Source organism: Lissotriton helveticus, chromosome 10, assembly GCF_964261635.1.
Source record: "Lissotriton helveticus chromosome 10, aLisHel1.1, whole genome shotgun sequence".
Classification (NCBI taxonomy): domain Eukaryota; kingdom Metazoa; phylum Chordata; class Amphibia; order Caudata; family Salamandridae; genus Lissotriton; species Lissotriton helveticus.
In genome coordinates, this window is record NC_136071.1 from 34103193 (window position 1) to 34127897 (window position 24705).

Sequence of the window (24705 nt, forward strand, 5' to 3'; positions counted from 1 at the left end):
GTTAATAGAAAATTATATAAATATATTCTATCTAAGTAAGGGGTGCTTACACCACCTTACCCAGGCTGCAAGTGCAGACCTGTGGTGTCCTTTTGGAAGGCTTCCCAGGGGTGGCATAATACATGCTTCAGCTCCTGGTAGGACTCTGGGCTACCTATGCCCTTGGTACCTAAGGTACCATATACCAGGGGCTCACAAGGTAACTCAGTAACCAATCTGGTATGTTGTTAAAGTACATGCAATGAATTTAGAGAGCGAACAGCTAGGCTGTGGGCCTGAGCAGCAGCCAGGCTAAAGTCGAAAAACCAGTGAAACACAGCAGAAAATGTGGGTAACCATAGGAAGCAGACCCTACTCTCCTACAAACGCCTCAAAGGGAGATGTTGTAACATTTTGGCTCAAGATTTGGATAGGTGTTTTGGGTTTCCAGATCTGACCTCGCTAGTCTCGACTCTCCCATATCTCTTAAGGCCTTACTTGACCATAATGTTGTGTATTCGCGTTAGGCAAGGTTTGAGGTATAGCTGAGGTATTTAATTCAATGTCAATGTTTGCCCTCTTAAGTGATTTATTTGACCTAAAACTTTCGAACTGCATCTCATTCTCATCAGGCTTGAAGTCCCTGATTAGTAAATTAGTATGTCCTGCCTGTCCTAAGATGATGGTCTTCAAACTCTTGTCGCCCCAGTTTACAATAATATGTCCCCCAACTAATAAGCACATTTTCTCACGATTCTAAAATACTTTACCTACAGATCAGTTTAAGAATTTTATGGGGCTTTAGAGCTCACACTGTAACAAACATAATGCTTTTCAATATTTAATTCTAGGTATATGCAGGCTAAATCCTTCAAACGTGGTCACTGGGTATAAGTACGTTTTAAAAGAATTTCCCAAAACTCATGCTCTGTATTTTTTTTTCTTACGATAAATCTTTAATGTGACATTAGAAAAAGGTTAGCGAAGGAATCAAAATGTTTAAAGAAAATTATTAAAAATAGAGGCTACATATTCGTTATCTCCTTTGCTCACTGGGAGGGAATTTAGGGGAAATGCAGTATTAAAGAGATGCATCCATATGTGATATTTTCCCAAAGTCTGTAAACCCTGTTGAAATAAATGGAGCCTTGAAAACTGTTATGAACATTATTTATGCTACATTGAAAAAGAATATTGGCAAAGCAAATAGGTCTCACCTTTGAGAACTATGGGCCTTGTCAATGTCTTTTGGTGATGGTGTGCCAAAGTCAACTAAAAGCACAAAAAAGTTGCGCCGGCATAGCTGCATCATTCTGTATTTGCTCACGTTGAATCATTTACACAAGCATGCCTAAAAGTGCCATGGACAGCATTTTTTTTATTTGCCAGTACGAGAGGGGTTGGTAAATTAAAAAGAAATAGCATGAAATGTTTTGTTTTTAGAGACAGACGTCTGGCAGTAATTTTGCTGCTTGCTCCAAGGTTTCGCCTATGCCAACATGTGTTTGTCTTTGTTGTTATGCATGGTGTTATGCATGGTGGACAGTAAGTAATAAGCTGAATTAGTTGAGTGTTTAAATGTCCATTGAACATGCAATCAACACATTCTTTCAACCACCCATCTTCATCACCTGAGAACATATGAATTGAGAGGGGCGATCCTGATTGAGCCGGTCATCAACCTTGTCACAGGACTGCTGTGTGGCTGCAGAGAAAGCCTGGAGCAGAGTCTTAGGAATCACTCCATTGGGCAATTGCAAGTAATGTGTCACTATCATTACACAGACCGTTTACATCGTATTGACCTCAATAGAAAATCATCACTGCGGCTTCCCCCTTTTGAACAAGACAGCGCCATATACAACTTATTCAAAAAAGTTTAAGTTCCACATTTGCGCTTGAGCATACGGTTGTTTTGAATGTTTTTAATAGCATAGTGCATGAGAGGCAACAGTGCATATGGAACTTGAAGCCTTTAAGCTGCTTTGCATACGCAACCTTCTCCCCAACTCTACTGTCCTCAGTTTTATAATGAACACTTGAGTTAATTAACAAAATTTGCTCTACGGAGTGATTATACTACATATACGAGTATGGCTAAGAGAAAGATATACAGGTGTAGAAAGCAATACAGAGATACTTGGAAGATACGCAGAAAGAGATTGTGAGATACACTTGGATTATTCACAGGTTACATGACTTCATAACGTAACATTTATGTTACAACTATTTTCAGAGTGAGGGTGATAACACCCCTGCCTATGAACTGGTTCCCTGGCAGCAAGGCAATGCAGGCTTTCCTTACGATCGGTTGCTGTGCGTTACAAGGCAATTCAGAGCCGACATGTAATTTGATTGTTCGCTTTCTGTGCTTTAAACGTTTCAGTTTGAGTTCAGATGATGGCTGCCTGTAAATCTCGCAGACTTGTAAATGAACGTCGAGCATTTCAATTTATGTATGCTACTATAATCTATCCAGCGATGGTAATGAGTGTTGATCACTGCCGACAAGCGGAGACACAGGAAAAAAGACTGCAGCCTTGAAGCAAAACATTTGAGGGGGCCTGTGATATACATCGTTTGCTAGTATGGAGAACAAACTATTTCATTCAATTGATTTCCAGTACAGTGAGGCATGCAATGAAAACAAACTACAAAATACCTCAAGACGGCGCTTTTAAGAACATCTGAACGTGAGATGAAATTAAAATGCTTCCCATGGAATACTGTTCCAAAATCAGGTATAGTGTGCACAGAGCCCAGTGGAACCCCAAAGGTAGACAAAGGTAAAAGTAGATAGCACCTCGTTCTCTATTTGTAGTAGTGTGGAAGTAAAGCAGTCCTATAGGAAGTAAATTAAGTAATCGGTTTACAGGTAAGTACTTGTTTCTGGGAGTTGGTATTCTTGGTTTAGAACAAGGTTCCCCCAGGGTTGAGAATGCACTCTCAGAACACCCTCAGCGGCAACAGGGAGGCCGGGTGCAGAGTGCTGAGGCCCAATGTTATCAAATGGGGGATAGGGGGCCTCCGGTTGGTGGCTGCTCACGAGCAGGCCACAAGGTTGGAGGTGCAACGCTCCTGGACTTAGGCTCAGAGTAAAAGGGGATCCGTTTTAGCACAGAAGGTGCACTCATAGCGCCACAGGGCGGCCAGGTGGAGGGTGCGCAGGTTTGCTTTTATAGCCTTGTCTATGTGAGCACAGTGGAGAATATTGGCGTGCCTATATATAAGCAGTGAGCTCTGGAATGTAAAAAGAATATTTTGATGTGTCCATTGTAAAGGCACAACTTTTAAGGTAGAGTGCATTGGTGATATTTTGTGTGTTAGGCTTTCTGCTTTTATGGGAGTAAGGAAGAGATTTGTCAGCGGTTCTCCTTATTTTACTTAATAAAATATGTACTGAAGCTCTGTTTAGGGAAGTGTTTTTTAAAAAAAATCATACTGCTTGTTTTTTTACGGATATAAGCAATGGCCATTGAAACAGCCCTGTCGTCATATTCTAAACTTTTCAGGCAAAAATATTCAATGATTTCTCAATAAGTGTAAAAGCGTTAACTATGTTGTTCCTTCTTACATTGCACATGCTTTACTTAATCTTCCACTCCCTATGAGTGTTTCCTATTTCCAGGATGTAGTTACTTTTTCCCCCCCAGCCAGCATATTACTCTTGTTCCCCCCCCCCATAACCTATTTACCATTTTGTAGTTCTCAAGCACCGCAAGGTTCATATAATTGGCAATAGAGCTATGCAAATATCACTCCCGTGCATACAAAAGTAATAAGCATTGTCATTTTTTGCACAAAGAGCTCTAGCTTTCACTAATGCAAGACCTATTGCATTGCAAATGCTTGTTTAGTTTTCCTGCTGCGGACTGTCTCACCTTGCCCTCTAAATCAGTTCTTCCCAAACTGAGAGTGGGTTTGGAGCAGCTTTTTGGTGGGCTGTGAAAGTCAAAGCAATAAATAAAAATGCCTTTGAATTCTGTATTTATCTTTGCACATTTGCTGCGCTTCAGTGGCAAAGATCACCTGCCAGGCTCTCTCTTCTGACAAATTGCTGTTTATTTTTGTGTGTAACATGGTGCTTGGTGTGTACAGACTCCTCTCACTTTGCCGTCGAAGAAAGTATAGTAAAGTGAATTATGTGACACTTTTGCAGGGGAATAGAGATTGTGAAAGAAAAGGCTTTATGAAAAAATCTTTGTAACACCACAAAATGTAGATACTTGTAAATGAACTGTACACAGCAGTTCGGCAAGCAAAAACAAGGCACTCTTTTTGTAATTCTGAAGTATGATGGAAACAAAGAATTTAATAGGATCAAAACTAATCATGATAGATGCAAGATGGCCGCCGGGTAGGAGCTCTTGGTAAGAGCTCCGAGTGCTGGGGATCCCAATTCTGGTATTATCCCCGTTAGCACCCAGCTGCACCCTCACCGCCTGCTGTGAAATGAAAGTAACTGGATTACAAGTAACTGGATTACAAGTAACTGGATCACATTATCTTCCTTACCCGGCGGAGGACGAAACACTCTGAGGATCCCCGATCTGCCTGGAATCTGAGCCTCGCGGGAGAAGTCGAGTCGTGGTGGGTGCCTGTGAGCCAGTGGTCCTCCTGCGAGACGAGCTGTGGCTACGCACCAGAGGTATCCGACTCGCCCGAAAAAAAACCTCCCCGGAGGCGCCGGTCATCGTGGAGGTGGACTCGGACCGGGATCATTGCTGGCGCCGAACGGAGGACGGGAACCCCACTGCGGAGTGCTGCTGCCTGCTTGCAAGCACAGCTGAGACCCCTGGTGTCCCGTTCACGCTGGGAGCCGTGCTGTCCTGCTGGTTGCCTGACTGCGGCTCCTGCCTGCCTGCAATCACCGCTGCAAACACCGATGGTGTCCCGTTCACGCCGGGAGATGTGCTGTCCTGCTGGTTGCACGACTGCTGCTCCTGCCTGCCTGCAATCACCGCTGCAAAGACCGCGGGGGTCCCGTTCACGCAGGGTGCCGGGCTGTCCTGCGCGGCGCCTGACTGTTGTTGCTGGGCTGAATCTGCACAACACGGCGACCTCAGAGGAAGTAGGCGCCCTGCGGCCAAGGTGAGCTCTGTGTCCACCCCCACTCCACAAGCTGAGCTCTGCGTCCCCCCCCCCACTCCACCCCTTGTCGTATTATGGAGCCGTGAAGGGGGAAGTAACTGTGCAGATCGGAGGCAAAGCGGTCAGACCGAGAGCGGACTGACCGAGCGCAGAGGAGCGAGAGCGACCCCATCCCCGTGGTTACTCTCGGTGAAAACGCGGAACTTTGTTCACGCCGTGTCCTTCAGCCGGATGCCCCTCCGTCACCCCCCCTCCAATATAGGAAGTGCGGAAATAGAGAATCTTTCCCCAATTGCCGCGCCTGCACAGGCGAGCTGGGCGACAAGGGCGTCCCCGGTGAGGCGCTTGTTGTGAGCAACACTGGTGTAGCCTTATGTGCATGATGAACACGAGGTTCATGAAGGTTTTGGCACGCAAATAACTATACTGAATGTTCAAAACTGACTAATACAGGGGTACTTGCATGCAAAATTTATTTCTCCGGACAAAGCGGTCCCTGCTCTCTCCACTAACTAAAATGGCGGGGGCCATAAAGAAGAGCTATAAATCGCCTCCACTGCCCACCAGATGACCATGAGGCTTACATACCAAAGGGTCAGGGGTCACCAAATAAGAGATAAGACGCTCTCCTCTCCTCCTTGCAACACAGGAGCTGTACTCTCTCCTCCCCACCAACCAACATAGATGATGGACTAACCCGACCGGCCCAGAGAAGAAAGGGAAACAAAACTCTCTAAAAGACATCCACAACAGACAAAGGACGCTTGTTTCTGTATAGGCTACTCGGGCGGCCATCTTTGACCAGTCCCCCATTGAGGTGGCCTGCTTAGTCTAGTGGCCTCTTTAGTCTTTAGTCTATTCTCAATTAGCGAATGTCTACCTTTTATTGCAGTATTACACTGCTACTTGTATTTAATGCATCGATCGTTACCTCCTATATTTTTTGCCGCTCTCTAGTCGCATTTTTGACTCATTTGGCTCTGTTTGCACCTGTATTTGGTTCCAATATTTCATTAGTCGATTCTCATTAGTGAATGTCTGCCTTTTACTGCAGTATTACACTTATACTTGTATTTAATGCATCGATGGTTATTTCATATATGCCTTTTACTGCAGTATTACACTTCTACTTGTATTTAATGCATCGATGGTTATGTCATATATTTCTGACCGTGCTCTAGTCACATTTTTAGGTCTCGCCTGTCGATGCGCATGCGCATCGAGCAAGCGAGACTATAGGGGCTCATCGACTCTTTATCTAACTTGCAAGGAATCGTGGCGATTCCTTGCAGTGCCCGTGACTTTTAAGCTCAATGCGCATGTGCATTGAGCTTAAAAGCGCGTGCACAGCCGCCCGCATTCCTCCGACACCTTTGAAGTGAAGCTTAGCTTCACTTCAAAGGCCCGGCTTCTTCACACCCACATGCCGCTCTGCCCCGCTCCGCCCCCTCCCCTGAGTCATCCTGCCTGCCCTCGACGTTCCCCCCGCCCCCTCCCGCCACGCAATGCCGAGAGCTTGTTTGTTTTTCTTTTCTTTTTTTGACAAAGGAGGAACAACATCAGCGGAAGACTTTAGCAATGCCAAAACTTCAGGTAAAGCCATTGACCGGTGAAGCCTATTGGTTTTCCAATGCCTGTTGACTTGGTGACTGTTCTATCGAGTGGAGGGGTTTCCTCGCAGCTGAAAGGGCAATTGGAGCTATACATCGCCTTCTAAGTTCAGTAGCGTATAATAATATAGTCCGAACGGTACCCGAACCCAAACATCCGCCTGTGTTTACCAGTAACACGTCAGAGCACCTCAAAGCGCTCTAGCGCGGGATTTCACCTCAAAGCGCTCTGGCACGGGATTTCACCTCAAAGCGCTCTGGCACGGGATTTCACCTCAAAGCGCTCTGGCGCGGGATTTCACCTCAAAGCGCTCTGGCGCGGGATTTCACCTCAAAGCGCTCTGGCGCGGGATTTCACCTCAAAGCGCTCTGGCGCAGGATTTCGCCTCAAAGCGCTCTGGCACGGGATTTCACCTCAAAATCTTGACTCAAGCAGCAGTTGAAGGCCAGTAGTATATTCCCGAATGAGTAGAGCATACACGAGTCTGTCCCAGAAGTCGATTCCACACAGGTAGCTGGAAGCAGTCCCAGTCCTCTTTCGATGTCGCAACGTTTGTGCTTTGTGGAATTTCGGGCCCTCGAGACACTGCGCGCGACCGGCCATGTAATAAAGGCTTGCTAGGAATTCCCTTCCCCTAGGGGTTGGAATTTATTGCGCCTCGCCCCCACTGCCTGGGCGCGTCAACACAACACATGTCACACAAGTTACTCATGCGTCAGACCAAGGGCACTCCTGAGCACCTATAGCTATGTAAGGGCGGGAGCTCGCTCTGACCAAATGTGCTATGCAGTTATGGAGTTCACAACCATTTCATCACTTTTCTTAATTATTGGTGAGGTCGAGTAAACACAAAGGTTTTTTTTGTTTGAGATATTACATCCTTGTTCGTGAAAAAATACAAAATGAGCTCAGTTCCGCGTATGTATTTACTGTTTTAGCTTTATTCCCTGATCTCTCGTTTTCCTTATACTGTTACACCTGTATCGCTTTGTAATCACGTCTGCACTTCAGAGCGGGCGTGTGGAAATTAAGCAGAGTTAGTTTGTAGAATCAAATCTCGAATTTTTCCTGGTATCTCGTTATTTTGGCCCATATCGCAGAAATATCGAGTAATAATTTGCAGTTACTCCCTTCGTATGTAAATATTTTCGTTCATTATTTTGGAGAAATCCTTTTCTAGTTTAAGACTAATATTTTTTTTCTTTTAGTGGTATTTTTTCCTTTTATTCGCCGTTTTACTTGTTTTTTCTTTTTTAAGGCTTTCATCCATTTTGGGGTACCGTTTTTGCCTCTACTTTTGAGAGTGTGTGTTGCAGGTGCCCAGGACAACCTCATTGCTGCATTGTAGCAGATACCTAGCATTGGTGTATGACTAATTAACTCTACCCCTCTTTCCTGAATAGCAACCCCTTGAAGACGAAGTTTTACCACTGCTAGACTTGTATTAAGGGGACAGCAGCGCCTCCTAGCTGTGGGCGATAGTCGCCTTCTATAAAACAGAGGACAGACTCGACACTGCCTGCAGGAGCCCATGGATGTCTGGTCGGCCATTGCAACGTCTTCCTTTTATTAATGGTTCACCCTCAACCCCTCACCCTCACTCACCCTCACTCACCCTCACCCTCACTTACCCTCAACCCTTCACCCTCAAACCCTCACTCACCCTCACCCTCACTCACCCTCAACCCCTCAGCATCACACTCACTCACCCTCACCCTCACTCACCCTCAACCCCTCACCTACCCTCACCCTCAACCACTCACCCTCACCCTCACTCACCCTCACTCACCCTCAACCCCTCAGCATCACACTCACTCACCCTCACCCTCACTCACCCTCAACCCCTCACCTACCCTCACCCTCAACCACTCACCCTCACCCTCACTCACCCTCAACACCTCACTCGCCCTCACCCTCACTCACCCTCAACACCTCAACCTCAACCCCTCACCCACCCTCACCCACCCTCACTCACCCTCACTCTCACTCACCCTCAACCCCTCACCCTCACTCACCCTCACTCACCCTCAACCCCTCACCCTCACCCACCCTCAACCCCTCACCCTAACTCACACTCACCCTCACTCACCCTCACCCTCACTCACCCTCACTCACCCTCACTCTCACTCACCCTCACTCACCCTCACTCTCACTCACCCTCAACCCCTCACTCACCCTCACTCACTCACCCTCACTCACCCTCACCCACCCTCACTCTCACTCTCACTCACCCTCACTCACCCTCAACCCCTCACCCTCACACAGTGCAATAGGTCTCGGAGCATTTGAGTTAGAGCTTTTACATTTGTTTATGGCTTTTTTTCTTTGTAATTCTTTAGCATTGCCTACAGGAAACAAAAATGCTAAAGATTTACAAAAAAAACCCATAAACAATTCTAAAAGCACTAACTCTAATGCTGCGAGACCTATTGCATTTCCAATGCTTGTTGAATCATATGGATCTGTGTTTGCACCTGTATTATGTTCCAGTATTTCATTAGTATTATACTCCTACATGTATACTGGACATTTCTATAAGCTGCACCCATTTCACTTTCTATTTATGTGTCGCACCGACTGCTATCGCACTGATTGCTACCTCATATTGTGATTGTCTCTATTTTTGTAAGCTGCACCCATTTCACTTTTTTGTAAGCTGCACCCATTTCACTTTTATTCCTGGACTGCACCAATTGCTACCTCCCTATATTTTGATTGTCGGCTGCTCACTAGTGTCACTTTTGTTCCCATGTAATTTACTGTTTGCATCTGTTTATTGCACACGGGTACCACCCTTGTTCTTCCTCCCATACTCACCTAAACCGCCATCCCAAAATGGATCTCATCGGCAAGCACACATATAAAATCAACTATCCACCCGTACTCACCAAGAAAGCCGCTAAACGCTTCAAACACAACTGCCTAAGGTCCCACCCGGAAACACCCTTTGCCGACTCCTACTTCTCACCGGTCAACGGATCCCTGAACACCGATATCATCTTCCACACCACACGCAGAGCGCAGTGGAGAAAAGCGTTCCTCTCCTTACTCACCGTCTCCTCCTCCAGGAAATCAGCTTATGGCCTTACACTATCCATCATACCATCCCAACTCTTCCCAGGCAGGGCCACCATTACTATTTACAACAACGGGATTGTACTAATGCAATCCAGAGACAGGAACCTGAACTACTAGACAACCTGTTCCCCGCCTTCAAAGAGCACCTCTCCAACGCTCGGACCGCCACTCTTAGCACCGCCAGTCCCACCACCCTTCACCACACAACCCCCACACACAACACCTCTAACATAGTTCAGCTCCAGAACGACACGCACCTCACATTTACCCCCAGCACCCTAGTCAATATCCCTCCTGCTGTAGCTACCACACACTCCGTAATCACAGACACAGATCTCTCCCCACGATACATCGACACACCCACCCTCCCTACCTCCCTTCGGACCACCACTCATACTACTCTTACCACACCCACTCCTCCCACCCCTGACATCACAGCTCCCACACACAACAAGTATAACTTAGTCCAGCAACAGCCCGACGCTCACAACGACAAATCCCACCCTTTACCCCCGCACCCTTTATCCCCCCCATTCTCAGCCCCCACTACCACCCTCTAACCAAACACGCAGAACACGCCACCGTCTTAAATTCACCACCTTCTCCCCACAACAGGACCAGCTCGAACAACATCTCCCCCCCCCCCATTCTCAGCCCCCATTACCCCACTTGCACCCCCGCCACCATTAATATGCAATCACCCCCCACCCGGCTCTCTCCGCCTACCACCAAGGTCCTCACTTATACTGCAAACCTCCTCCCTGCTCCAACAACACCACTCCCTACCTCAATGACATCCCCCCCCTCCCAAAAAATCTCTCCTCGGGGCCCACTCCACGGAGCCTAGCACGGACACCAGCCCCCCCCCCCCCCGACCCACATGTCAACTCTGAGGCTATGAACTCACCCTTGACGCACCCACCCCCTACCACCAGCACCTATCCCACGCTGGACCTGATTATGGCCACCCTCACCCAGATCAAAGAAGACATTCACATCATCAAAGAACTACTCGCCAAACACCCTTCACCTACTACCACCTCCCCTCCCAACAGGTATCCCTTCCGTCCGGACGATTCCCACACTCAACACTCCACACACCGCTCTTCAATTCCTATTTGCAATCGCAGCAACCGCCCCAACAGGTACCCCACCCGTCCTGCTGATTCTCTCACTCTACACTCCCCTCACTGGACTTCAATCCCTGTTCGCAATCGCAACAACCGCCCTTATCGCCCACGCAACCCTCTTTCGGAACTCGAAACTCACACCCTCCTCGGCTCCTATGACCCAGCTCCCCTACACCACTCATCCGCCACACACCTCACCATTCCCACGATACACTCCAATCCCCTCAGACCCCCTACACTAAAGAACAGGAGCTCCATACCTAATAACCTTAAACAAGCATTTACAATGCAATGGTTTTGCCTTTGACAAAATTAAAGCTATTGGCATTGTAAATGTCAGAATTTTCACCTATTTTTTTTTTGTAAAACAGATAAACAAATGGCTTTGTCGTTTACTAGTAAATCGCTTTATGGTTACGAAATGTGAGACCTATTGCATTTGCACTTATACACACATAGGTATATGTACACAGAGCTATACACAGAGCTCCTCCTCTACACACATTGACAGGCTTTGTATACACAGCTACATACACACACAGCTACAGACATGCACAGTTATACAGACAGACACAGTTACACACACACACACAGTATTATACATACATAGCATCACACATACATAGCATTACACACAGACAGCATCACTCAGCTCCTGGACACATCTGCACACATACACAGCTACAGACCCACACATACACATAGCATAATACACATATAGCATCACACACACATACACAGCATGACTTAGCTCTTGTACACATAGCTGCACACACACAGGTACGCACAGTCTGCACTCACAGCCTGCACTCAGTCTCACAGGCACGAAAACGGAGGCACAAGCAGGCAACAGGGGCACAAGCAGGCAACAGAGTCACGGCACGAAAACGGAGGCACAAGCAGGCAACAGGGAGACACGAAAACGGAGGCACAAGCAGGCAACAGGGAGACACGAAAACGGAGGCACAAGCAGGCAACAGGGAGACACGAATTGTAACTTTAAATAAAAGCAACCTTTCTCACCGATGTGTCTGTGTGTATTTATTTATTTAATTCTATGTCCGTGTGTCTCTGGCATCTTTCTGTCCAGGGAATTTTTGTCAGGAGAAGGACCTCACACCCTTGTGTGTCCAGAAACAGGCAGCCCTTCACTCACCTCTGGATTCAGACTGCGCATAGTGTATACCTTGCCTGACAGGTTGCGTGATTTACCTCTGCAGCCGAAGCAACGACTGTGAGGGGCTTGGGGAGCGGAGGGTAGAAACGCACGCAGTCACATGCGGGCCCGTGTGCGTGAACAGTGCACGGACATGGACGGGCCTGTGAACCCAACGACCTCGAGTCACCAGGTCTGAGATGAGTACCGACAGCGCGTCTCCAGCGCCTGCGCCGCTCTTCAGGGCGCTTTCTGCAGCCATGCGCAAATGTGCATGCACCGATGCGCGTGAAAAATATAAGCTCCTGAGAAAGCACTGCACATTGCCAAAATGTACAGAGGAAGGCCGGGTTGTGTCTGCTGCTGAAATAAAACGACAGCGGACTCGTCTATTAACGGGTGGACGCTAGACCCTCATCTCCCCGGCGAAATATGAATGTACTTTCGTTCACCTAAAGCCTCTTCTCCCCGTGTGTAGATTCCGACTCTTCTCTACATATTGCTTCATATGTTTGTAAACAAACATTGACCGAATGGCCCCTCTGAAGTACTGCACGTGTCGCCGAGAGCCAGAAACGAGGCCTGGGCCGGAATTCACATGGTAATAACCAGAAATTCAAATGTGAATAAAGGCGCCTCGCCCCGTCTTCCAACCTTGAATGTTTGGGCGCCTTGGGAGTTTAATCAAGCACTGCCTGCCCTGTGACCCACTCTGTTAATATTTTATGGTTCGTGGTTCTTACTGTACGGAAATAAATTGCCGAGGTGTGCTTTCCTGCTGGTCTGGAACGGGTGGGACGAACACGCAGCATGTGGTGTGTTTATGTGATCGTGCACACACGCACACATACAAACATGCGTACATGAGTATTCAACCTTCACAGAAACATGGTAATGTTAATCTTATGTCTATGCCCTGGAATATGGTTTCTGTTATTGCTTTGTAAAGATGGGAGAGAGGTTTTACTTAATGCCCCCATCGCCTTGGGGAGGGCAGCGATGAAGAGAGTGGGACATTGTACATGTGTGCAGTCATCTCCTGTTCCCCGAGACTCGCTCTTCCGTGGGAGTTGACAAATACAATACACTACAGGAAGCCTCTGGAGCGCTTCAAGCGCTATGCAGCAGATGTTTTCTTTCCACACACGGGGTGTCCTTCGACGCGGTATTCACCACTATTTACGGGTGAAAGGTGGAGTCCGTTTCATTCTGCGGGAACACGGCCACTGTTAGGTAAACACGGGAGCCCGCAGTTAACCTCCTCCGCTGCACATGCGTGTAATGTCTGCTTGTTTCAGGAAAGCATCCCTTCGCTGAAGCCATTTAGGCCCGGACACCAAAAGTGCCACGAAGGCTCACCAGGGACCGAAGAGCTGCGGGCGGAGGGAGGGGGGTGCGAGCGGGCCGAAGGAGAGCTGCGGGCGGAGGGAGGGGGTGGGAGCGTGACAAATACAATACACTACAGGAAGCCTCTGGAGCGCTTCAAGCGCTATGCAGCAGATGTTTTCTTTCCAATGCCGGAACAGATTCGGGGGTGTTCCCGAGAATCGGCTTTCGGCTGACGTAGCGTGACGTAGCCAAAAGGGAAAAATTCTCGGGAACGCCCCCGAATCTGGTCCGAGATTGACGGACAGAGCCTTCTCCCAATGGCTAGCCTCCATTTATGGAGCTAGCCAATGGGAGGAGGGGGCGGATACCCGACCCCACAGAGAAATTACATAAGATTTTGCTAGCGCATGCATACTTCGTACGCATTGCCGAGGCAAAACCTAAAAAGTCCCCCTCTCTCTAGTACCCTCTACCTCGCTCGACACACCACGTCTCAAATGCACTCTCCTCAACTGCAGATCGGCCTCTAGACACTCCTCCGCCATCGCTGATCTCATCTTATCATTGGACCTTGACCTAATCATCATGACTGAAACATGGCTAACTGAATCTTCTACACCTATAATGGACATCCTGGTTCCTCCAAACTATCACATCATTAGACTTGACAGGCCCGGCAAAATAGGTGGTGGAATCGCATGCATACACAAGAGCAACCTCTGTTTGAAAGTCACCTCCTCCTCCCTACTCTCTCCAACTTCATGTGAATACATCTGCCTCGATATTATCAGTGAGGGCAAACCGATATGCTCTCTTCACGGCATATACCATCCACCCGGGGACAACGCTATCTTCTCCCAACAAATCATGGATATGATCTCAACCAATTCCGGACAGCAGCTCACCCAAATATACCTCGGTGACTTCAACCTCCGTTGGAACGATCTCAATGACGCGGTGGTAAATAGTCTTAAAAATTTCCTCAAGGCCCTTGACCTAACCCAAATATGCAACAGCCCGACCCACGAGAAAGGCTCTATCCTCGACCTTATCATCTCCAAAGAAGACTCTATCCAACTCGAATCGATCCAACCCTGCGACTGGTCAGATCATCATATTGTCACATTCTACATCAATGAAAAAGTCAAAGTTAACCCGGCTCAAACCACCAAGCCCAATATTTGGAAAAGAGACCTGAAAAAACTCAAACCAAACTCTCTACCCCCTAACAGCTGCAATCTCCTAGCTCCCCCTGCCGGCATCTCAGACGTTCAATCCTTGACTGACCACTATCTCAACGCAATGACCACAATAGTTTGATGAGGCTGCACCTTTGCAACTAAGAAGAGTATCTACCAAAATCTCCAACCCATGGTACGACGGGAGTCTCAACGAGGACCGACGAGCCATGCGAATGGCAGAGCGCACCTGGAGATCAGCTCCCTCTGCACTGCATCTAAAAACACTGAAGAAAAAGAGAAACGCCTACTTCAGGAAAATTAAACGATCAAAAACAGTTTTCTTCAGCCACCAGCTCGACCAAGCAAGGAACAGGCCGAGGAAATTGTTTGAACTAATCAGAACTCAATGCAAGGAACAACCCCAGCCACACAGCAATATGCACGAGGCTCCCTCCTGTGAAGACTTCTCCACTTTCTTTATCGAAAAAAACTGACAACATAAAGAGCGATCTCATCATTGACGCAAGCCTCTACTCCAAGCCTCATTGCATAGCATCCACTGAACGAAAAATCAATGCCACATGGTCATCCTTTGTCACCTACTCTGAAGAAGAAATAGGGAAACAGCTCAGCACCATTAAACCATCCAATCACCTCACGGACCCCCTCCCTGCTAACGCCGTAAAGGACTTTATCCCTCTGCTCCTCCCACTCTGGACTAAAATTATCAACAGCTCACTTCAACAAGGAACCATCCCTGACTCCCTCAAAGTAGGACAAGTCACGCCTTTACTAAAGAAACCAACAGCCGACCCGTCTGATTTAAACAACTACCGTCCCATTACCCATATCCCCACTCTCGCCAAATTGTTGGAAAAATGCGTACAACTACAATTGACTAAACACATTAACCAGTTTGGCCTCCTCAATCCTCATCAATCAGGCTTCCCAGCGGGGCACAGCACTGAAACGGCTATGACTCACATAATTGACGACGCCCTTCAAATGCTAGATCAAAACGATACTTGTCTCCTCATCCTTCTTGATCTCTCTTCAGCATTCGACACCGTTAAGCATGAGAAATTACTCGAACTATTAAACACAAGAATGGGTCTATCTGGGACAGTCCTCAAATGGTTCACTTCCTTTCTACACAACAGGTCGCAGAAATTCAAGAGTAACAACCTGATGTCCTCGCCTATACCTGTTTCGTTAGGCGTCCCACAAGGTTCCTCCCTATCCCCAACTCTGTTCAACCTAGTCATGGAACCCCTCACCACCTTGCTACAAGAGTCCAATATACACTTTCACATGTACGCTGATGATACCCAACTATATCTCAAATTACAATCCCCCAAAGACATTTTGCTCCTGAACTCAACGATCAGAAGCACCCAATCCTGGCTTGCCGATAACCATCTCAAACTCAATGCTCTGAAAACAGAGTTCCTTCTTATCTCACCTCCCACCAAGACCTCTACCACACAACTCTGGCTTAAAGACCTAACTGCACTCAATGTCCAACCCACCATCGTAGACTCAGCAAAATCCTTAGGCATTACACTTGACACCAATCTCAACATGCAGCAACATGTCAGCAAGGCAACTAAGGGAGCGAACTATCCAATCAATACCCTGAGGAAACTTAAACCCTTCCTCCCTGCCAATGACTTCCGAACTGCAGTACAAGCACTAGTCATCCCTTGAATAGAATATGGCAGCAGCGCCCTCTGCGGACTCCCCCTAACTACTACTGCTCCACTAAGAGCTTCTCTAAACGCTGCAGAGAGACTCATCACTGGTTCAAAAAAACACTCACATATCTCCCCCTGACTTTAAAAACCTGAACTGGCTGCCTTTCGAAGCCAGAATACATCTGAAAATCGCCTGCATGACGCACAAAGCTGTCCACATGAGCTCACCAAGCTATCTCACTCAGAAGCTGACAATCTCTGGTGGCTCTAGAAACACCAGAGGCACAAACAATCTCCTGCTGAAGCCTCGAAGATTCCGGAAGGAAAAAACTTATAAACGCTCCTTCTCAGGAATGGCACCCAGGATCTGGAACTCACTTCCCCCTGAAACAAGGCTTATCTCCTCCACTACTCTGTTTAAGAAAGAAGTAAAAGCTATCCTCATGGCTAAATACACCTGAAGTGCTATTCTGAACTTTGTTAAGACTCCGCACTGTTCTGTACTCCTTGTCCGACCCCGTGGATTATTTGTTTTATATGTATTAATGATTTATGTGATTTTCTTGGCTACCACGTGTTTGTACTACTAGCATTTTTACTTACCTGTTTTGACTATGTTCCCTCATGCTCCTCTTTTCTTTGTGAAGCGCTCTGATATCTGCAAAGATCTTGTTCGCGCTATACAAAACTTTCAAAATAAATAAATAAATAAATGGCACTTTTTCTTGGTGATGCGCAGTTGATACTCACTAGAGCCCCATCTCCACACGTGCAATAAAGCCTTATTATTAAAACTGCATGTCCGTGCAAATGTAGTGGGCATTTTATATGGAAACTGTGCTGTCTGTAAATGACAGTGTGATATGACTGAGTTTCATAAAAAAATTGCCTGACTCATGACCATTAAAGCTAGATTAGCCGCAAACGTTTGTCATGCTAAAAAGTGTGTGGTGGTCACAAAAAGTTTGGGAGGCACTGCTCTAAAGGGTTTTCATCTATTGCTCTGTGACAGTAAGCTATCCAGCATTCCTGAACAACCTGCCCAGGCTTAGTGATCTAGGAACTGGATGTGATGCTTCTCGTTTTCGAACTCCATCTCCAGGGGTCTTGTTCAGATAAAGGTGGTAGTGCAAAAATACACCTACACACTTTCACGTACCACCAGCTAACAATTTAGCAAAATCTGAAAAACCTGTAAATTAAGCCGGGTAGATGGGCACAAAAACAGTTTGCCCTTGTCATTCACCACGTTCTGCTGATTGCTAAATTGTGATCAAAAACACTGCAGGCACCTGGTAGAAATGTAATTTTGTACTAGTCTGTTTTTGTGCACCAAATTACTGCAGTGCTCATAGCCCTTTTGGTGGTGAACTGTGAAATGTATTAAATTGAACACAGTGTCGTGTCAGATGGAGCTTTACTGTCAGCCTACTTTTGAGTATGCACGGGCGATCCTAGCCTGATCTCACCTACTAGCTGTTTGTAGAAAGAACACCACCACTAATCAAACAAGAGGAGAACATCGACAAACTCAATAACAGCACTTGTCTGATTTGACAACCAGATGTCCGCAATCTGGCATAGAGTGGAAGAAAACCTTGACCCTTGTGTTTGTCTACATGGGATAGGGATATCCTACTTTGGACGTGCACCCTCTTGGTATAGCCATTGTTGAGTGTTGCAGGCACAGGACCTTCTCCTTATTCCTTTCTCCAGACTACATTTAAATCATGGGACATTGGTTTGTAGTCCTTGGCTCCAACTCACGTTCTGAATTTGTTTAGTGTTCACAATTATCTTAGTGCATCGATACAGGTTGGTAAATGGTCTGCAGTCTCGAAGGAATATAGTTTGTATTGTAGCCTGATCTCTGCTTTTCAGAGGAAAAGTTACCAAAGTGTGGCCAGTTCCAGTCCAGCGCTGCATTTGTCTTCCATTGAATGTTTTTGTTGTTCATCTATAATTGATCCCCTGTGGCAGATTGAACTAGTGTAACATATTTCTTTTTAGGGGATGGCTAACGGGATCGAACTGTCGATCATAGTCATAGAAGGGCTGCAAAACACTCCCAGTGGAGTCATTGGATGCATTTCTTTGCTAGCACAAATACTGCTAGCAGTTCTTGGAACATGAGTTCCTCCATGACTAGATCCAGACTTTAATTTAATGACTGGTGGCAACATTAAGATGGAGAAGGGACGAAGAGTGGGCTAGTTAATAAGGAATGCTTAGATGCAACGGTTTAGATGGAATGGGTGGGGCTTCGTGGAGGTAACTTTGAATATTTCTTCATATTCAGCCTTGCAGATACTGAGTTGGGAAATTGAGACTGAGTGGAGTTTGGGCTTTGAAATGTCCCTGTATGCTGCCCTTACAGAAGGCTCTACCGCCATACTGTGTTTTCCCAAATTTGTTTTTACCTCTATTATTCCAAAATCATCTAGACCCTGCATGAGTTTCTGTTTAGAACCGACCTCTTTGTTAACAGATTTCAAGCTCCTGCCTAATCTGGGATCACCCTTCTGGCCAGGAGGTCGAAGATGGTAACTGCTTTGTATTGAATGGATGGGGGTAATGCTAGCCTATGCAAAAAAATGCAGTGGGATTTTAATATGGCAGATTCCTGGTTTCGTTGTGTTCCATCAGTGCTGTAGTCCTGTCCATAAGGTCTTTAGTGTGACTCCTAAAGCAGCCGGATGAACCAGAGCTTAACATGGAGAGCTTACATACTGAAGCAACACACTTCTGAAATTGTACATAGACCCATCTAGCAAGCATCATTACAGTGCTTGGCCATCTGTGGCTGAGACAGTGGGCAATTGTGAGTCACCAGATCCCATCTCCTGGTTCGAATATTTCATAAGAAGCCACTTTCTTTTTAAAGTAAGTAATTTATCCTGCTAAATAAGATATTTTGAAATGTATCGCCAAAGGATATTGATACCGATACTCTACCGTAGAAAAAGTTGTGCCATGTGATTGCTTCTTAAACTTCATAGACATTTTGTATCTTTTTTGAATTGGACTGTGAAACGGAGAAAATTGAATCCCAGCATGATGTAAATCTTTTATTTTGTTAGAGGTCTTAATTTCCCTTGGGTACCCCACTCCTCACCACTTTGTCTACTTTTGTTCCTACCACAGGTGTTTACTGCTAGCCTGAAGGGCACAGCCATCTGCAGAGATGCCATCTGAGCATCGGAGGCGAGAAGGCCGCAGGTCCATTTTTAGCAGCCCCGAGAGGGAAGGTCGGCGACCTCTTTTCAGGAGCCCGGAGAGGGATGGCCGGCGGGCCATCTTTAACAGCCCCGAGAGGCACAGGCGTAGGGAGCCTGATAGACGGTAAATTCTCCATCTCTTTGGTCGTGACATAGGCCTACAGCACAGCCGCGGAGACTGACGGTTGGTATTTTTCTATTTGCACCTAGATATCCCATGCCAATCAGCCCAGAGAGAGAAGGTCGGAGGGTCATTTTTCACAGTCCAGAGAGGCCCAGGCGCAGAGAGCCTGATCGACGGTAAGCACTTCCTGCCTTCTCTCAGGTTATACTTGCCTTCTGCACTAGCCATAAGACACATTAATTTGTCCTATCCATACATAATTAGTATGAATGGGACACATTTGTGTACTTTTAATATCTCTTGGGCTGCAAGAATTCATTTAAGTAACAGGAAAATGCAGCACAGTTGTCCATTGTGTCCAGTGGAGGCAAATGCTGCCTGCCTGATATTTGACTGGGGAATATCCTCATTGTTCCTCCTAGTCGGGTACTTTTGTAGGATCTGCTAAGGGAGTCATCCCTCAACATGCCCTGAAATGCATAAGTGTAAAGATCCAGAACGATCATAAGCAGTTTGTTCTTCATCATGAGCTTTATTTTAATATGTCCCAGATCTCCAAAACAATGATTTCAAAGAGAAAACGAGCCATTCTGAGTTGCTGATTTTGTTTTTAATATATCAGTAAATAGAAGGTGATGTACTTAGACTAAATCATAAATTGGATTAAAAGATATATAGTGTGTGCCCATCTTTTTGTTCACATACCTGTTCAGTTACTGGAGGGCTTTTTTGATGGACCCATTGGGTGCTGTGATAAATAGTCTTGCAAATTCCATCTAGTTAGATTGTTGTAGTATTGGATATTTCACATTTATTTGAACATGGTGTTTTTGTGGGTTTTCCCATTAAGAAGTGGAATATATTTGCTACTATTGCTCTGACTTGGGTCCGGCCCTCTTTGGGGCTTCTGAATCCGTCCTCTCCAGCAAAGCGCACTGACAACAATAGACAAATAGACCAGAGAGCATGTCTGAGCTCCTCCGTCTGAAAATATAACTTTGTTGTCCTCCGACGATAATCTGGCTGTGTTTTTACACCTTTGGTGTTGATAGAGGATTTTCTAATGGCAAAGGACCTAGAGGCACATTAGACACACCACAAATCAGTTGTGCCCTCTCGAATTTGTTATCAAAATGAGAAGAAAGATACATTTGAATGCACATACACATACTTGGCTGACATCTGCACTTTGTTTCCAGAGGACCTTGAGTTCTGATTAAAAATAGCCCAAGTTTAGTCAGTGCCAAAATGTTGGTCAACTTGTTGCATCATACCTGCTTGAAGGGCTGATTTCCTTCGTTAGACATAACGGATGGTCTTTACCTGTCACTCAGCTTTTTCTCCGTTTGTATGAATTAGCTGTGTTCGCCTCCTGAGTTCTCACCCCACAGGTTATAAGGTAAGTGAGTGTTTCTCCCCTTAGTGTAGTTCGGAAGGGCTACATTCTTGAGGAATTGATTTCCTATCCGTGAATAGTCCTGCATTTAACTCTATTGCAGAACATCTCTGTGGGGGTAATAAGCCATCTTATACAAGTACCTAACTCTGATCCCTGTTGGAATCTTTGCTGACTAATTATCTAGTGGACACTATTGTGTTTTTTATGTTCCTGTGTAATTGACTTTCTTTATGGAATTACTTCTCCTGGTATGTTTGAAGCGACTTCTCCTCACAAGATAAACAACTCATAAAAAAATGTAGTGTTAAGCCTCTGTACTAATACCGGGCGGAGCATGCGTAGTGCCTCTAGGCAGAGTTCCACAGAGTTGGGAAAAAACTCGGTGGAACTCTGTTCCACTCCCCCCCCGCCCCTCTCCGCTCCTAAAGTAATTATAATTAGGGCTCCCGGTTTTATGTTGTTGTTATTTCCGTCTGTATTTATCCATATTTATTTTTAGGCCATTTTTATCTGTATTTATCTATATTTATTTTATGTTTTGCGTATAAATGACGTTGAAAAACTAAATTTCCATATGTATTTAACTGATAGGCGCGCACTCTTACTTTGATGTCTGTCATGTTTTAACTATTGAAGCTGTCAAATATTACATAACAGTACATCCACTGGTGAATACTAGCATTATACCATAAATGTATGTTGACATATGCCATTATTTAAATACATTTCATCCTGTTTATTAATTTCCCATACTGTCCATATGCTCAGCTGCTGACCTATAATTAATCAAAGACTGCATGGAGAGTCACTAAAAAGGAGCACAATTTTCTGTATTTATCCACTTTTAAAAATAAATGCAGACAGAAAACAAATTGTTTTCTGTCTGTATTTATCTGTAAAAATCTGTAAAAACTGAGCCTTAATTATAATGTTTGAAAAAAGACACTTATTTATTTATTATTTATTTAGAGGTTTTATATAGCGCTGGCTGGACCCAGGGGTATCAGAGCGCTTTACATTTTTGAGACAAGAAGGTCAGTAAGACATGGGTCATACATAGCATAAATGAGTATAAACAACATATAAGTCTCCGCCAGACATATTTCAAAATGATAAATATGGGAAATAAGAACACCGAAAAGTGGGAGATATGATAATCAAAAATAACCAGGCATACATTGAAAAGAGAGCCGGAAAATTGCAGAGGAGGATAGGGAGGTTGGTGGACAGATTGGGTTTGTAAGGACGAGAGAGCAGGAGGGGCAGAAATGAGGGCAGACGGAGGACAAGGGAAGGGGGGGGTGCAGGGAGGAGTGAAGGTGGTAAACAGGGAGGTGGAAGTGACGAGGAGGAAGGGGGAAGTAAGGCTGAAAAGAAGGGAGGGCGGATGTATCGGAGGTCGGACAGATGTGGCCAGTGGAAGATAGCAGATATGGATTATGGTCCCCAATATTTATTGAGGAGATGTAGTTAGATGTAGTTTGAGTTCTTTTTTGAAGCAAGGGTAGGAAGGGTTGCAACGAAGGTCCTGCTGCACCTGGGGGCTAGCAATGGAGAAGGGACTGTGCCTGCTGTGACTTGGTCATGGATAAGTAGATTCCTTAGTCCATTGGGCTGAACTGTTCACAGCACAGGGCCAAAAAAGCTAAGCCAAATCTTCCAAGCGCTGTTCCATGCCTCTGTGCACCGCCGGGAACGAACACTGAAGGTTTATCCCAAGCTTGCTAAACCAAGGAGCATTGTCAAAGTGAAGCTTGTTTGCCCAGGAGAAGAGTAATTGTCCATTGAAGGATTCTGCTATGACCATTATACCGGGCAGCTAGTTTTCTGCCAGGACAGAGATGACATTGACGGGCGTCCACCCCTGTGGCCAGGACCGGCTCACCAATCCCTTGGGTCAAGGAGCAGCTGCAAGAAGATCCCCATTAACCGCACCGCAGCGTTGAGCATCTTGTATCCCTTGCATCGGGAGCACTTCCATAGGAGTCAGCAGCGTGGGTATACAACGGCACTTTTCTTGCGGTCACTTGGGAAATAGTTATCAGTTAACCAATAGGGGATAGGGGGCCTCCGGTTCGTGTCTGCTCACGAGCAGGCCCTAAGGTTGTGGGAGCAAAGCTCCAGGACTTAAGCTCAGGGCAAAGGTGGATTCAAGCTAGCATACAAAGAGAACCCACAGTGGCACAGGGGCGGGCAGATGTAGGGTGCTGTTTTGGCTTCGGGTGCCCTGTTTTCAATCGGAGTTGCCGGTTCTGGCTTTTGGCTGCAGACTCATTCCAGGATGTCTTCTGGGAGGAACCAACAGCTAGGCAAGTAAGTTGGAGGGCTCGGGATGTAGGTGCACCTCAGGTTCTCTTCTCCAGGGCGCAGGGTTACTGGATGCAGGGATGTCTTTTGAGGCCGGATTTCACCTTACTGGGCCACTCATGGTTGGTGGACCTCTGTTCAGAGTCTGCAGTTGACGTCAGGGAGTCTTGGAGGGGTCAACCCACAATGGACTCAGACTCTGGTGCGCTAGGGGACCTCGCTGGGACCGGTGGGCCACTCAGACTCAGACCCTTGGTGTCGGATGCAGTGGTGGTTCCAGGCATCAGGTTTCTTTGTCCTCAGCAGGCTTGGAGTCTTTCTTGGCTGTTTTCTTAACAGAGTTGCTGTTCAAAGGAGACCCGGTCTTTGTGAAAGGCAGTCAGTCCTCCCTGGGGTTCTGGAGGTCGCTGGCTATAGGACAAGGTGACTTTTGGTGCAGGATCTCTGGAAACGGCTGACAGGCCGGTGGGGCTGGGGCCTAGTCAGTTGTTCTCTGCAGTCTCCTCTGCTGGGCATCTTCTTTCGTCCTCCTATTTTGTAGGTTGCGGGAATTTGTCTTTTTGGTTCAGGGATGCCTCCCAAATACTGTATTTAGGGTATGTTTTAGGGGTCTCGAGGTCAGTAGCCAATGTGCTATGGCCTTAGGGTGACTACACCCTGGTGTGCTCCCCCACCCCCCATGTGGGGGATTGGGCACAATCCCTACCCCTCATTGGAGAGCCCTGCCATCTGCTAGATGGCGGGCACTGAAGTGTGGGCTTCATTTCCGCCTCCTCCATCTAAGTGGTGGGGTTAGCAGAGGTGGGCACGCTTTCTGGGCTGTGCTAATGTTTTCCACCTGTCTTTCCGCCTAAAAGGAGGGGTGACAGATAGGGGACCTGCTCCTGATAGCAGGAGAGGCTGGGGATGTGTTATAAAGATGGCAAGGCCTTTGAAGCTTCCCTAGCACAGATGGCTTTTCCTGGCCAGGCTCATCTTGTTCGGCTAGGTGAGGCACCCCTTCCATTTGGAAAGGCTTTTTGTTTCTGGGCTCAGGGAGCGAAGGCTCCCACTTCAGGGGTCCAGAAACATGTCTTGTGGTGGCAGGCTGGTGTTTTCCTGTCAGGGAACCCACCAGAGATTGGTCATTTTTCAGGGGGCATCTCTAAGATGTCCTCTGAGTGCTTTGTATAGACTTCCCAGAATTCAGTAAAGCCATTATGGTGCTGTGGAGTTCGTAATGACAAACTCCTAGATCATATGCTCTTTTTGTCTTTACTGCACTTACAATGTCTAAGAATGGACTTAGACACTATAGAGGTACAGTGCTCATACAACTGTACCCTCACCAGTGGTATAGTGCACCCAGCTAGAGGGGTGTCCTACCTATACCAAAGGCAGTGGGTTGCAGGCATGGCACACAGGAATG

General features: G+C 46.5%; 1 protein-coding gene across 1 annotated transcript in view; it reads left to right on the forward strand.

Annotated features, from left to right (window-relative positions):
* RBM10 (RNA binding motif protein 10) overlaps positions 1-24705 on the forward strand; it is a 212854-nt gene that overhangs the window by 9289 nt on the left and 178860 nt on the right. The window contains exons 2-3 of the mRNA XM_078664667.1: positions 19394-19591; positions 19678-19767. Coding sequence (XP_078520793.1) covers positions 19434-19591; positions 19678-19767 — 248 coding nt within the window. The 5' untranslated portion in view covers positions 19394-19433. The remainder of the gene's footprint in view (positions 1-19393; positions 19592-19677; positions 19768-24705) is intronic.